Here is a 14,573-nt window from a genome sequence, read left to right on the forward strand (position 1 = left end):
CCGATTCGGGTTAACGAATCGGTTTGTCAATCGCCGACTGTCGTTCGTTCTTAGTCTCAGTTTACCTCTCGCTCTATCTCATACCCTCTCTCGAGAGATCTCTCATGCTCTCTTTGACCTCACACTCTTTCTCCGAACGATCCCGTATCTCTCTTCGCGCGTGGTTCTGCTTCTGTCTTCCCGCTCTCGAGCCCGCCCTCGTCTCACATCCTGCACCCGACAGTGAGGTTCAGGCAAGGCGAGACATTGCAAAGACGGGGAATATTGAGCAGGGCATCATGTGTGAGTGAGTCTCCGCATCATCCTCTGCTATTGCCAGAAATTAATAAAGCTTCCTCTGAATGGATCAAAATATGACGCAAGCAAAAGATATTGCCCGTCCGCCTAATAATCTTTTTGCCCCCCCCCTTGTTTTCTTTTCTTTTTCTTTTTTCTTCTTTCATTCCTTTCAGCAGCTGGGCGTGCGTACCACTCACCGTCGTTGAGTTGAGTTGCTTTGTAAAGGAAACTCTCTCCCTCTTGCTCTCCCTCCAGTTCCTCTCACACGACAACGTGGCACCCAATGCAGGGTTCTCGTCCCATCTTACAAAGTACCCTGCTGGAGCTACGTTAGAGGGTATCATTCATGTCGGTTCCCGTCGTTCATCACTGCAGATGTAAATCTTCCATCTCTATAATCTGAACCCGAGTTCCGAAGTTGGGCTTAAGCACCCACGGTAGATGGTAGATACATGTAATACCTACATAATAACCTGGCATGGTCATCCACAACTAATTGCTTGACTGATATTTTGTTTCTGCGCTCAGATGAAATGGCCGCCGTATGGATCTCTTCCGTCGACTGACAGTACCACGTTTCCCTGACGTATTTGTTCCTGCTAATGAAAAGCAAATGATGGCTCCCTGTACATTTTAACCAGATTGCGACAGTCTTCTTGAAACGTGTGGCGCTTTTCCCCAGGAGGCTGGTCGTAATAATAGAGAGGTCAACTTGCCAGAGGCCTAGGGATGGGGTTGCGCCGTCGTCTGATGATCCTGAATCATGATCAGATGCAGTCATTGGGCCCATGGTGCCGAGACGGACCCAGTACTAAAGTGAAAGCCAGGAAAAGGAAAGAGACCAGAAACAGCCGGTCCGCACCTGCAGCAGAAGTGAGTTCCAATAACAAACCCCCATCGCATCGCAACACAAATCCTGCCTATGACTACCGAACCCAACTTTAGACACTGATTAGACTTACATAACAGGCGCACCTTCTTCTCCACGATCTAAGCCTAAGCCTATTTTTCGCTTCCATACCCCGTACAACCGTTGGTTTGAGTCTTGCGTGCAGGAAAGCCTTAAAGATACTTGAAAAAATGTCGCAAATACCCCCAAGGATGATGAAATGATCGTGGTCCACGCATGAACTTTGCATCTCGTAGATAGTGGTCTAACCAAATTTGCTCCGAAACATATACTTACTACTTGAGAACAGTCTTTATCTCTGTACCACCTGAGGTCGGGACTTTGAGTGTTAGCCAGTCGGTCGCAATGACATCCGACCAAAAAAGGGATGTTTTCTGGAAACACCTAGGCTTCTTTAATTTCCGAGCTCGCGGGTCACCAACACCCCATTGGTATGTCTGCATGAGCGGATAGGGAATGGTGGAGTCTGGAGAAAGGGAGAAACATATTGAACCACCGATCAAGACCAACACTATTAATTTCCACATCTTGGGCAATCAATAACTTTCGTGAACGGCCGGGAGAGTCCGAAAATGATATCATCAATTGATTGATATCATAGATATTGCTATACACTTAGGGAAATATCATGGAAGCCTCAAGAGAACAATTTTAATGCCAGCGCGTTGTCAAAAATAAGTTGGGCATGGAAGATGCCGGTTGTCATTCGGCAATGGTCCGAGAGAACCGCTTCTCCCGCCTCAATCATCCTTACAAGCGCGATGGGATTGCCGTAGTTGCTAGATGGCGGGCATATGGCATAAAGCTGACATTCGGCCGTTGAGCTTTTTTTCTTTCCTTTTTCTTAATCTTCTCCTCCTTTTGTTCCAACTTCCTTACGTCTGTTTTTTATTTTCTTTTTCTATATTCCCCAATTCTAGTTGAGTGGTATTGTAGATACCAGGGCAATTGCTAATCTACTTCAGTCTTAGAATGATACAGTTCGTCCGTAGTGATGGTCACCAACCGGTAATTATTTACCCCAAAACCCTGTCCAAGTGATGATGCGCTTAGCCTGAGCATTCCGGTGTGTGCATTGCAACGGTTGTCGCGAGTCGCGAGTCCCCGTCACACTAGTCAGTAGACATGAATCCTAAAGAACACATCCGGTCTGGCTGAAACAAAGAAAAGATCGTGGAACCGTGGAATTCGGCAAGCAAGCAGGATATGGTATGGCATCCCGACATGGAACATAGGTTCTTCCACGAACGGCCTTTTAACATTGGTACATTGCAATTCGTACGACCTCGACTCCGCAAAAAGTACTGTAATAATAATAAATTTATTTTAGTCGTCGAAAGCCTTATTTGCTGCCTCATCTATCATACCATCCAAGGTTACGAAACCCCATTTGTATCCGAGGCAAGCAAAACCGCGCATCATGTTTCCGATCGTGAGATGGGGGTAAAGTTATACGTTATTCGTTCAATTCAATTCCGTTTATATCCGTTCCGAATTCCTTGCATGTTTAGATACATGTATTTTTTTCGTTCCCTTATTGCGTGTGCCATGACCATGCGTAAGCACCAATAAGGAGGACTGGGCGAAAATTACCCTCGGTGATGATATGTTTATCTGAATAGTGGGCCGGGAGGGATCGATGGATCCCGCCCTATCTGCCAGTCTGAGCGAAGGGCAACTTGCTGTAAGGCTTAGGTTTAGGTCGATTCCGGATCGACGCGAGCAGACAGTTTCACTCATTTCTGGGGACGGCATCCGTGAGCCCTAAAATTGTACTCTGGGCTTTCCCTGGCAAAACTGACGAACGGGGTGGAACGATCACCACGTGTGATGGGATTTTAGTTGTAGCGATTGCGCATTAACTGGGTACTAGTAATAACACCGACGACCAGGAGAGACATAGATTGAGACCTAGGATCTGTTGATAGATCTATGGAGTTGCCCTCAACAAATCAGAATCATAGGTTTACTCAGTCAAGTATATTGCCTTATCAATAAATCTTCAAATGAAATTCATGTAATATAGCATTACAAGGCGCGTAGAATTGAAAGAAAGGGAGAGAAGAATAAAAAAGATTTGCATGAAGGATACAAGATTAGAGCTGCCTGTGATGGACTGCAGTTTCCTCGGCGTGTTAAAATGTGCCTCTACGCCCTTATTCTAATTTCTTGTGTCGAGCGCCCACCAATTGCAGGGGAGATTTTTCTCCTACTCAATTTATTCGAAGGAGGTTAATTAACTACTAGAACTATTGTGGGTTCAAGCATGTTGAGAAGTCGCACGATGGTACCTTGATCGACCCCAGGTACTTTCTAACTACAAACATAACCCTGACCGTTGTAGAGTAAATTGGCATGTAGTACCGAGCTTATCCCGATATTGCTGACAGAGAAGAAATTCACAGGACGGTAGCACTGCATGCAATAGTACCCACAATCTCGAGAGGAAATCCGTTTTACCCCAGTATTTTAAAGTAACAGTACTATCAAATCCTTTACCATATGAATTGTGCACGGAGAAAAGACCGTATAAACCCGACAAGCTTCTACTCTAGATTTTTCCATCTCAATGAATTAGTCGAACAACGCATCCTACATCCTTAACCTGTAAGCCTTACATTCTTCAAGGTTTATCCAAATAAATAACGACAAAATGAGAAGGGGGGGGGGGGGGGGATGAAGGGAAAAATACCAGGCCTCTGGGGGAGGGGTACAAGCAAGCACGGTCCCCACATGACGTGGGTAATATTCTAGAATGGAGTTATAGGTGTTTATAGGCGCATGGTCAGGCACGCTATCATTCAGAAGAAAAAATTCGCGAACCAATCTGTACATAGAAAGAGTAAAAGAGTAGATAGAGAAGCTTCTTCCGATCTGTGTTGGTTGGTTGGGTGCATACATTAGTATCCAGGACAGGCCAGGAAACCCATGTTGCAGTCGGTCGTGCGTGCGCTTATTGATTAGATGATGTTCTGCCGCCGATTGATGTGCCATGATTAAACCCTAACCCTTGCATATGTAGGTGCATGTGACGTCCAACTTCCGTTCCTTGGAAGATTCTCTAGGAAAATAATATATTATTGTTGCTGTCACGTGCTAATCCTGTTTCCAAAATCTTTTCCAAGTTCGCTGGACATCTCCCATGCGGTCCGTTTCATGATGGAGAGTCCGAAAACAGGAACTCTGAACAGTGGCAAAATTTCGGGGCTGAGGTTGTCAGCTGGCGAAGCGATGACCACGATGCCCATGGTGTTTTGATGGTCTTAGACTTGGAATTATTTGTTGTCAAGGAGATCAACCAAGATATCCAGGCCAGAGCTGCTGGGAGTCACAGCCACTTTTGAAATGTGTGAAGTGGCTCCTCTCAAACGGGCTTGTCAATTGTGTAAAATGCGGGTGTGCGATGGCGAAAAGTCAAAAGGATGTTGGAGGTGCATATGCAATGCCCAATGCCCTATGTGATGGGCAAAGTCAACTCAAAATTTGAGGTGGGGTGCAATGGCGCTTAGTCAGAGCGGGGCACACAAATTTCGTTACCCCTCTTCCAACTTTCTCATGGTTTTTTTTCCCTCTCTCTCGCATCAAACATCTCTCCAATCCCCTACATTTCTCCCTTTATTCTCCTACATATCCTGCAATGGCGTTCGGAAAGATCTACAGTTACCCCGTACGTGTCCCTGTTGAGCCTTGCTTTCTGCCTCGCTTTTCATCCAGTTGATTTCCTTCAAATTGAGTCACAGTTATATTGACATATTTTGGCTTTTCTAGCAAAACCCTCGCACAACTGTTCTCTTAGCTGTTGCTAAGGCAAACGGTCTTGATGTCGAGCTTGTCGTTGAGGAGCCTTCCAAGGGTGTGAGCGCTGAGTACCTCAAGATCAACCCCCTCGGAAAAGTCCCCACCTTCCAGGGCGAAGATGGATTTGTCCTCTCTGAGTGCATCGCTATCGCTATCTACTGTGAGTTTCCCAAACTTGATATATCTCTCCAGCTTGGTTTGCCTGGGTGCTACAGCAAATCCCTCGCCGCGTGAAATATTCGCCTCTGAATTTTCGTATTGCAATCTTGTGCCTGAGCTATCATGTACCTATTTTTTTTTTCTTTTCTTGAGATCATGAGATTTCTGTGTTCGCACTTGCTCATAGACACCCATAGTTGCCGCCCAAAACGAGAAGACTACTCTTCTCGGAAAGACCAAGCAGGATTATGCTCAGATCCTGAAGTGGATGTCTTTCTCCAACAGTGAGGTCCTCTCCAACCTCGGTGGCTGGTTCCGTCCTTTGGTCGGTACTGCTCCATACAACAAGAAGTCCGTTGATACCGCCAAGGCTGCGACCCTTAAGGTTATCGGTGTTTTGGAACAGCACCTCCTTAACCAGACCTTCCTTGTCGGCGAGAGACTTACTCTTGCTGATTTGTTCGCCACCTCCTGCCTTGCCCGCGGATTCCAATACGTAAGTCTAAGAACCTAGTGGATTATGAAACGTTTCAGCTCCCTGACGTGTAAAAATAGGTCTTTGACAAGGAGTTCCGCGCTGAGCACCCCAACCTTACCCGTTGGTACACTTTGATCCACAGCCAGTCTATCTACACCGAGGCCGCTGGCGAGCTCTCATTCATTGACGAGGCCGTTCAGTACACCCCTCCCAAGAAGGAGCCCAAGAAGGAGCAGCCAAAGAAGGAGGCTGCCCCCAAGGCTGAGAAGCCTGCTCCCGAGGAAGAGGAGGAGGAGGAGGACAAGCCAGCTCCTAAGCCCAAGCACCCCCTTGAGGCCCTTGGAAAGCCCACTTTGGCCCTTGATGACTGGAAGAAGAAGTACTCTAACGAAGACACCCGCTCAGCTGCCCTTCCTTGGTTTTGGGAGACTGTCAACTTTGAGGAGTACTCCCTCTACAAGGTTGACTACAAGTACAACGATGAGTTGACCCAGGTCTTCATGTCCTGTAACTTGATTGGAGGCTTCTTCAACCGTCTTGAGGCTTCCCGCAAGTACCTCTTCGGTTCCGCCTCCGTGTATGGTGCCAACAACGACTCCGTCATCACTGGTGCCTTCTTGGTCCGTGGCCAGGAGCACCTCCCTGCTTTCGATGTTGTAAGTGCTCTGTGAGGCCGTTGCATTCTGCCGTGCATCAAGATACTGATTTCAAATAGGCCCCTGACTTCGAGTCATACGAGTTCACCAAGCTCGACCCCACCAAGGCTGAGGACAAGGAATTTGTCAACGACGCCTGGGCCTGGGACAAGCCTGTCACCGTTGGCGGAAAGGTATGTATAAGAAAGCTACTTGATCGTTTTTCTAATCGGACTAAAACTAACTCTTTTTGAAATAGACCTACGACCACGCCGATGGAAAGGTCTTCAAATAGACGCTTTCAAGGGAGTAATAAATGGGTAAAAAAAAAAAAAAAGGGAAAAAAAGTCATTTTTTTTTATTAGCTAGATGAATCCATGTCGATGCAGCAAGAAAGTTTTTTAGCTGTTGTTCTGTCGAGTGATACCTAATGAAGCAATCACGTCACCATTTTTTTGTTGTAGCCTCTGATACGTCCGTCATTGTTTCTCACTCGGCCGGTTTGGTCTTGTTTTCTTTGGTGTATTCCATGAAATGACATGTTTCGTGGACTAGATTTAGCCTTGAAGACTACATCTAGTCTGGTCAACCATAATAGCCGCAGACAGGGCTGATCATCCAAATCCGGGTCTGAGGTAACCTGGCTTGGCTCATGGCCACTCACTCGAGGCCTTGACGTCCTGTAACACAAAAAATATTAACGAACACAGTCATATTACATGTTGTCTCGTTCTGCCAAAATATACTTTTTCTTTTTTACTCCAACATATAAATTTTACTAGCTATAGAGGTATCACCTAGGCTCGTCCCCAACCCCCCCCCCCCCCCCCCCCCCCGGGGGGGCTTCCATCCTTCCAGCGGAGCAGCTTGCTGCTAAGTAAGGGGATGGGTACGAGACTAGGTATCACCACACATGTAATAATTGATAATAGGCTCGTCGTGCACTGGGAATGGTATATATCCATTGTAAAGTATTTAGTGAATATATATAGACTACAAGCATGATAAAAACTGCACTTGATCTCTCCTTGCTAATAGTTTGCTAACAGCGATTTCTACAACTGCACCTTTCCCCCCCCCCTCTTCCGCGGCCATTTCAGCACTACATGTATATAGCCAATTCCGCCGGAAACGATAGATAAGCATGGACATAACTTTTTTTTTTCAGCGCAACCACAAGTATGTACAGACCGGCCACAACAACAACAACAACAACACAAACCCGGCGAAAAGAAAAAAAAAAAAAAAAAAAAAAAAAAAAAGTAAAAAAGAAAGAGAAAAAAAAAAAAAACAACAACATAACGACCCATTACCATAACCATAACCATTAGCCTACGCCTCCCGCCGCGCATACGGAATGTTCTTGTGCTCCTTCTGCGCCTTGCGCTTGCGCTTCTTCTCGACGACCTTGTCGAGCTGCTTGGGGTTGAGCTTGCTGTACTTGTCCAGGAGGAGCATCTTCTTCTGCTCGGCTGTTTTTTTTGGCGGTTTGTTAGTAGATGGTGATGGTTGGGGGGGGGGGGGGGATGCGTGGGGAGGGGGAATTACTTTTCTTGAGGTAGAAGGGCTTTTTGCCTTGCTTGATCATCTCGCGCTCCTTCTTCTTGTGCTCGCGCATCAGCTCTTCGCTACGTGTTTTTTGCGCCTGTTGTTGCTTTTTGGACTCCTGGTTTTGCGTAGCAAGATATCAGCATCACCAATTCTCACCACTTCTCCCCACCTCCCCACCTCCCCACCTCCCCAATCAAACCCCAAAACCAAGACAAAAAACATACCATACTCCTCACAACCCTCTCCATCTCCCCCCTCCTCCCCCCATCCCTCTCCCTCTCCATCTCCCTCTTCAGCACGCGCACCTCCTCCTCCCGATAGCCCTCCAGAAACTCATAATTGCGCTTAAACACCCGCTCGTCAAACACGCCCCCGACAGCGCTATCGAACCGCGGGTCCCGCGGCTTCAGCCCCGCCGGCACCAGCGGCGCTACCACCTCGCGCCGCCGCGTCACGGCCCGCTTCGACGACACCTCCTGCGGCGCGTGCTTGGACGTGCGCTTGAGCTCCTCGCGCGTCTTGCGCGCTTTCTTCTCCTTGGGCGGCGGTGCGTCGCCAGACTTGAGCGCGGTGAGTTGGGCTTTGACGGCGAGCGCGCGCGCGGAGGTGGGGTTGGCGGCGGCGGCGGCGGCGGCGGCGGCGGCTTTGGGGCGGGATTGCCGCAGGGAGGTGGCGGCTTTGGAGAGTGTGCCGAAGGAGATCTTGGAGAGGGCCGAGGTGGCGGTTTCCTATAGTATTTATCAGAACGAGCTCTTGGAGCTTGCGGGGAGCGTATAGATAGATAGATAGATAGATAGATATGTACCTCGGGCTCTGATTCCCCCCCGTCTGATGAGGCGTCGTCTTCAGCGTCGTGGTCTTCTTGGTCACTGCCGGAGCCGGATGCGCTCTCGTCGTCGTCGTCGTCGTCGTCGTCCACGTCGCTTGCATTGTCCTCGTCAGAGGGCGCATCATCGTCCATGAGCTCGTCCTCGTCCTCGACGTCGCTGTAGTCGTCAATCTGCGGGCGTACTTGGCGTAGACTCATGGTGTTTTGCAGGTTGGTTGGTTGGCAGTTGTGCTTTAAGTTTGAGTGTGTGTCGTCGCAGCAGCAGTGAGTGGGAGAGGCCGAGAAAAAAAGATTTAGACTTCGGGAGTTGCCGCGCCAACCCTGGCCCTTAGCTGGCGGCGGGGCCGTGTGTGACGACGGGGCCGCGTCGTTCGTTTGGGTTGCCTGAAGAAGGAGAGGAAGAAGAAATTGCCCAATCGACATCTCCCGCCGCCGCAGCAGCAGCAGCCACGGCAATTCTGATAAGGAGGAGATCGAGAGGGATATCTGGTAGAGAGCATATCTGATAGAGAGCATATCTGATAGAGAGCATATCTGATAGAGAGCATATATTACAGATAGAGATAGAGATACGGACAGACACACACACACACACGCGGCTATTGCTACTCCTCCCTTTCCGCTTTTCATGTACCTGCACCGGCTGGTGGTCTCCGCAGCCACCACAAAGGCCTTGTCGTTGTCGCGTCTCTCGTCTCTGCTTGCGGGCACTCTGGTCCTGAGGTTGGTTGGTTTGGTTGGCTCTTGCCTCACGTCCCGTCCTGCACTTTCTCTCTCTCCCTCTCCCTCTCATTCTTCTATTCTCCCAACGACAAAGAAGCCTGAAGCTGACATCATTACCCGCGCCCCACGCTAGACCGTCACCGATCTCTACAATGTCGCACATGTCCACACGGGCGTCGAGGCGCAAAGCTTCGGAGCCCTACCACCGCCGACAACAACATCAACAACAACAGCCCTCGGACGAGGAAATCACCTTCCGGGGACGACGAGGAGCAAGGGGAGGAGGGCCATCATCATCATCACGGCCAATGGACCGCTACCAGCCCCCGAGCCGGCCCGACACGAGACCTCCGGCGCCGCCACCACCACCACCACCACCACCACCCCCGCTGTCCCTGCTGAGGGGAAGGTCCGAAGGCAGACTACACAGCAGAGACAGGAACGAGCCAGCGAGGGATAGGACAACTACCAGGAGGGATCTGGACGGGGCCTGGAGCAGAAACGACCAGGAGAGGCAACCGACGCCCCATCACAATAGCGCTGGAACAAGCTATGGACACACCTACCGTGGAGGCAGCGGCCGAGGCGGGAACTACGACAGAGGTGAACCGGCACGCTACACCACCCATGGGAGCTCCACATATGCAACACCATCGCGGGCTCACCATACCACAAGCTTCAACGGACCCATCAGAACTGCAAGCGCGCCCGACTATGGGCGCAACCATTCGAGGAGCGGTTCATACAGCTATCCCGACACCCCCGTCTCCAGCGATGGTGGAGTAGCCCTCCCAAGCAAGTACGAAGGGCAAGACTACAGGAGAAACGACCAGTGGAGAGCCAACCTTCCACCGCCGCCGCCTCCGCTCCCCCCCATTCCCGGATATGCTAGTGTTAATAGAGACGACTCTTGGAGAAACGATGGCCGCTTTCCCCACCCCCCACCCATCCCAAGCTCAAGCTACAGAGGAGAGCCGCCGTATCCCAAGCCCAGCTACCCTGGGAGCACCCCTTACGCCCCCAGAGACTTCGGATCTAGCTCTCGCGAGACTTTCCGGGGACGTGGATCATCGCGAGACTACCACACGTCTACTCCACGACAAGAAGTTGCTCGCAGGTCCGAAAATCGCTACCCTCCTCATCCTCCTCCTCCTCCTCCTCCCCCTCCTCCTCACATTCCCATATATTCTTCTACCCCACTCCCCCCACGGGGTCCTCTCTCATCAGCGCGTTTTCGACAGGGTATTGACAAGCACTCGAGATACAGCTCAACCTCCGCACCACCTCACACACACAAACCATTTCCGCCTTCTCACCCCAGCTCTAAAGCTACTCGCGGGAAAAAAGTTCCTCACTACGAGCGGCCCGCTCGCCCTGAACATGAGCCCCGGACAGTGCCTCCCGCTCGCCTGGAACAAGAGCCCAGGACAGGGCCTCCTGCTCGCGGTAGAATGAATCCTCCTCGCTCAGACTTCCCACCTCATACCCATATTCCGCTTGAGAAGACAAGAAAAGCCATACCCTTCCCCTCCCCAGAATACCTCGACATTTCCCTCCAGCCCACACACCTCTCCTCCGCCACGGCGAATCGTGAGCAGCTCATTATCCTCGATCTCAACGGCACCCTCCTGGCCCGGAAATGCGGCCGCGCAAAATCGGGCTCCATCAACCCCACCCCGCGGCCGGGGTTGAGGGCATTTCTAAACTACATCTTTAAACATTTTAGCGTGATGGTATGGAGCAGTGCGCGGCCGGATAATGTAAGCTTGATGCTCAAGGCTTTGTTCACTCCAGCAGAGAAACAGATGTTGTTGGCCGAGTGGGGAAGGGATACCTTGGGCTTGACGAAGTTCGAGTTCAACCAGAAGGTGCAGGTGTACAAGCGGCTGGACAGAGTCTGGGAGGGCCAGTATCGGGTTGCATTCCCCATGGAGGGGAAATGGGACCAGACGAATACGATGCTACTCGATGATAGTCCGACCAAAGCGGTCGGGCAGCCCTATAACCACGTCGAAGTTTCGGAGTTTCTGGGCACGATGAGAGAGGTCAGGGAAGATAGGGTGCTGATAAACTTGGTCGGGTACCTCGAGGAAATCAGGTTGCAGGGGAACGTATCGGCATTCATCAGAACCGCCCCATACAAAGCCAGCGAGAACCGGGAACAAGTCGGGAGGAGGGTCTTGGCCGAGTTCGGATATGAGGAGCCTGTGGTCGAGAATCTCACTGAAGGGCAGTTGGAGGTTGAGAGGGTCGATGAGCGCGATGAGCGTTACTTGAAGCAGAAACAGGAGAAAAAGAGGCTAACCACCGAGGAAGAGGTCCAGAAGAAGATGGACAAAAAGGCGAGGAAGAAGGAGAGGAAGAGGGAGAAGCTCGAGGCACTGAAGGCCAAGAATGCGGAAGAGAACTCGAAGGTGGAAACGTTGGAGATTTCCGCTGTCGAGGGGTTGGAGCTTGACCAACATCAAGGGTCACCGGACCCCGACGACGTCTATGGTGATGATGTGTTCTCTGATCCGGGTGAACGGGGCCAATAGCGTTGTTTTCCTGGTTAATTGGCTAGATAATGTGTGTGCGTTCTTTGTAGCTAGCTAGTGTCGCGTCTATTGGTGCGGAGAATGACAAGAGATGAAGAGGGGATAAGTGGGCATATGGGCCAGGTTCGGAATCGATTTTAGCTTAAGGTCTTGTCTGTTTTAGCATAATGCGTGTAGATGGGCTTGGTAGAATTGCTGTAATGACCTCGAGAATATTCAAGCAAGGGAGAACTCGGGGAGCGAGGAATTCGGGCTAATATGTCGAAAGCTGAACAGAACATATTGCTCCACCATTCAGCTAACAATCTACACCTCGCGTTCGTGGCATCATATGTGGCCCTACTCTTCCTCGGGAGAATGGCATCTCAAAACTAAACTTGCTCCTCACTATCAAGCGTTTATCGCTAGAGGATGGTTGATTCTTTATAGCGGCCGGCTCCACAGTCACTTTATACAACTGCTTAGAGCAGTTACTTCCCCAGATAATCATTTCGAGAGGAACAATTAAAGGTGCTAACTGCAGTGACCATGACCATATAACGTCTTCCCTTGGCGCACCAGCGCAGAAGTGTAGGTTCAGGCCCATCACATAAGTTATATGGACCTTCCTTGAGGGGTCCTATCCTAATAAGTAAAATTTATAGTCTACCCCCAGTATGCTCGTAACCCGTGTGGGTGTATGTTCTCCGGTACATTGCAATAATCCAGTGCATAGTAGACTGCGAAGGCCGCGGCGGTACTGTATAGTGAATTACACACTGGGTATTGACTGTTTGAATTTCAAAGACAAGGTATGGAGTAGACCAACTCAGGAATTGGATGGGGAAGGCTAGCCAGTTGAGAGGGTGGTTTGGATTGCTAGTTTCAAACTGTGGATCATGGAAAATCACTCGTCCAATCACAAAATGTTTCAGAAGGCCTACTATGTCTCCCTCAGCATTTAGTAGTTTAAACTCGCAGGAATAGGTACCGGGGTCTTTGTGGGCTGAGTCAATTTGCTGGATATGTGAAGTGCTGCACCCTCGTCATATATATGTGCACCTGGTAATATATGTACATGTATTCCCACGCTCCCAAAAAGATAACTAAAAATCTCATATCTGATATAGTACTGACTGTCATTCGATTCCTCAGGCTTAAGGGAATGATTGCTAAAGTGTGGGGACACTTATTTGTGGTACCATATGGCTTTGGCGCCGTTAGTTCTCTGGTGAGGCCGCCGATGTAGTAAATTACTCGCGTGATAGATGGATAGATGACCCCAAGTCTCGGTTGTCATGGAACTCAGTGCTGAGCAGGGAAACGGAGTGGTAATGCCCACGGTCTCACCACAAAACATGAACATGAGCAAAAAGAGATGGAGCTGCGGGGAATCGAACCCCGGACCGCTTCTATGCTAAAGAAGCATTATACCACTAAACCACGGCCCCTTGGCATTAAATTCTTCACAGCCTTTTTTTTTTCGTAAATATCTAGCTGCTAAACTCTTTCATGTACTAGCGTGGCCTATCTAGGAAGTGATTGACCAGGATAAGGCGAAGTTTTCGGCGCATTAGCGTACTCCAAAGACTCGAAAATGCGGCGAGCTGCTGCTTGCTCTACCTTTTTTTTTCCATTTTGTTGGCGGCCGAATATCTCATACGCGCAGGTTATATGAACGTAGACGTACTTAGGTAACAAACCTTACCTTTATGCTAATCAGGATCGCCAGATTATCTGCATTGCATTCCAGTGATTGGGAGCTTTCTTGCGATCAGTTGGTTTATCTTGAAAGTAAGCGATTGGTCGGTTTAAACGTCAGAGAAGTGACAAGTCTTGGCCATGGCATATTACCTGCTATAAAGTAACTTAAAGATACATCCATCATGAGTTCCAAGTCTGTGTGTAACAATTTCTTATCTTTCAACTTCTATATACGTCAATTTCACATATACGTATAGAGTCATAGACAATAACTATAAGTATGGTGCCCCCGATCTTAAAGGTAACAAAATTTCAATCCCTTATAACTTCGCCACCAATAGATATCAAAAATCTGTCAAGAGAAAGGCTAGAAATAGTGGTGAAGAAGAGATTGTCTTGACAGATTTTTGATATCTATCATGGTTATGAAGTTATAAGGGATTGAAATTGGCTGTTTTTGTATGTAAAAAGCGCCAAGAGTGAACGGAGTGGAACAGTATTATACCCATTTATACCCCTCAAAAAGCAAACCTGCCTGAGCCGTGGCAGTGAGGCACCAAGCTGGCTAGAAATGGGCCCTCTTATTGGCCTTTGGAGTCAGATTGCAGCTACGATTGTTCTACTTCCATATGCGGCGTGTCACCTTGAAGACTGGGCGCACCATGCCTACATGTATTATCCCCGCTTTATATTAGATAGTGAGTGATGGACGTAGATTTCAACCACTGACCAAATTATAGATCTGATATTCTAGATCAAACATGGCAGCTCGGCCTAGTACCACGGAGCCTAGAATTTCATAGCTCCTATCCGGATTATTATCAGTAAATTTCACTATTTGTCATAGGATGCAGTAAAAGTTGAAGTTGGTACTTGTTGGGGCGGGGCCTGGCGGCTTCCGTTCTTGCTGTTCTATTGTAGGCCGATATATCGATAAGTGGCAAAGTATATAATGTAGAGAGAACACGTAACTTAGTAGGTAGTAATATCG

General features: G+C 49.1%; 4 protein-coding genes across 4 annotated transcripts; 3 read left to right on the plus strand and 1 right to left on the minus strand.

Moving 5' to 3' along the window:
• Positions 1-720: 720 nt before the first annotated feature.
• On the plus strand, positions 721-2,636 carry H6S33_012429 (uncharacterized protein; the record flags this gene model as incomplete). The annotated part of the gene is made up of 10 exons (XM_044843778.1): positions 721-733; positions 808-821; positions 921-1,024; positions 1,103-1,152; positions 1,249-1,311; positions 1,479-1,620; positions 2,155-2,197; positions 2,284-2,304; positions 2,360-2,467; positions 2,520-2,636. The coding sequence occupies 10 exons, from the start codon at positions 721-723 to the stop codon at positions 2,634-2,636; spliced, it is 675 nt and encodes a 224-aa protein (XP_044695078.1).
• A 2,190-nt stretch (positions 2,637-4,826) lies between these two features.
• Positions 4,827-6,554, plus strand: H6S33_012430 (uncharacterized protein; the record flags this gene model as incomplete). The annotated part of the gene is made up of 6 exons (XM_044843779.1): positions 4,827-4,856; positions 4,958-5,147; positions 5,344-5,642; positions 5,702-6,280; positions 6,340-6,453; positions 6,519-6,554. 6 exons carry the CDS (start codon positions 4,827-4,829, stop codon positions 6,552-6,554), a joined length of 1,248 nt encoding a protein of 415 aa, XP_044695079.1.
• A 1,037-nt stretch (positions 6,555-7,591) lies between these two features.
• On the minus strand, positions 7,592-8,837 carry H6S33_012431 (uncharacterized protein; the record flags this gene model as incomplete). The annotated part of the gene is made up of 4 exons (XM_044843780.1): positions 7,592-7,731; positions 7,808-7,925; positions 8,035-8,538; positions 8,616-8,837. 4 exons carry the CDS (start codon positions 8,835-8,837, stop codon positions 7,592-7,594), a joined length of 984 nt encoding a protein of 327 aa, XP_044695080.1.
• Positions 8,838-9,514: 677 nt separating this feature from the next.
• H6S33_012432 (uncharacterized protein) lies at positions 9,515-11,899 on the plus strand (the record flags this gene model as incomplete). Its single annotated transcript, XM_044843782.1, has 1 exon — positions 9,515-11,899. The coding sequence occupies one exon, from the start codon at positions 9,515-9,517 to the stop codon at positions 11,897-11,899; it is 2,385 nt and encodes a 794-aa protein (XP_044695081.1).
• Between the last annotated feature and the right edge of the window lie 2,674 nt (positions 11,900-14,573).

The sequence above is a fragment of the Morchella sextelata genome (assembly GCF_020137385.1).
Source record: "Morchella sextelata strain SCLS chromosome Unknown scls_8, whole genome shotgun sequence".
NCBI classification, from domain to species: Eukaryota; Fungi; Ascomycota; class Pezizomycetes; order Pezizales; family Morchellaceae; genus Morchella; species Morchella sextelata.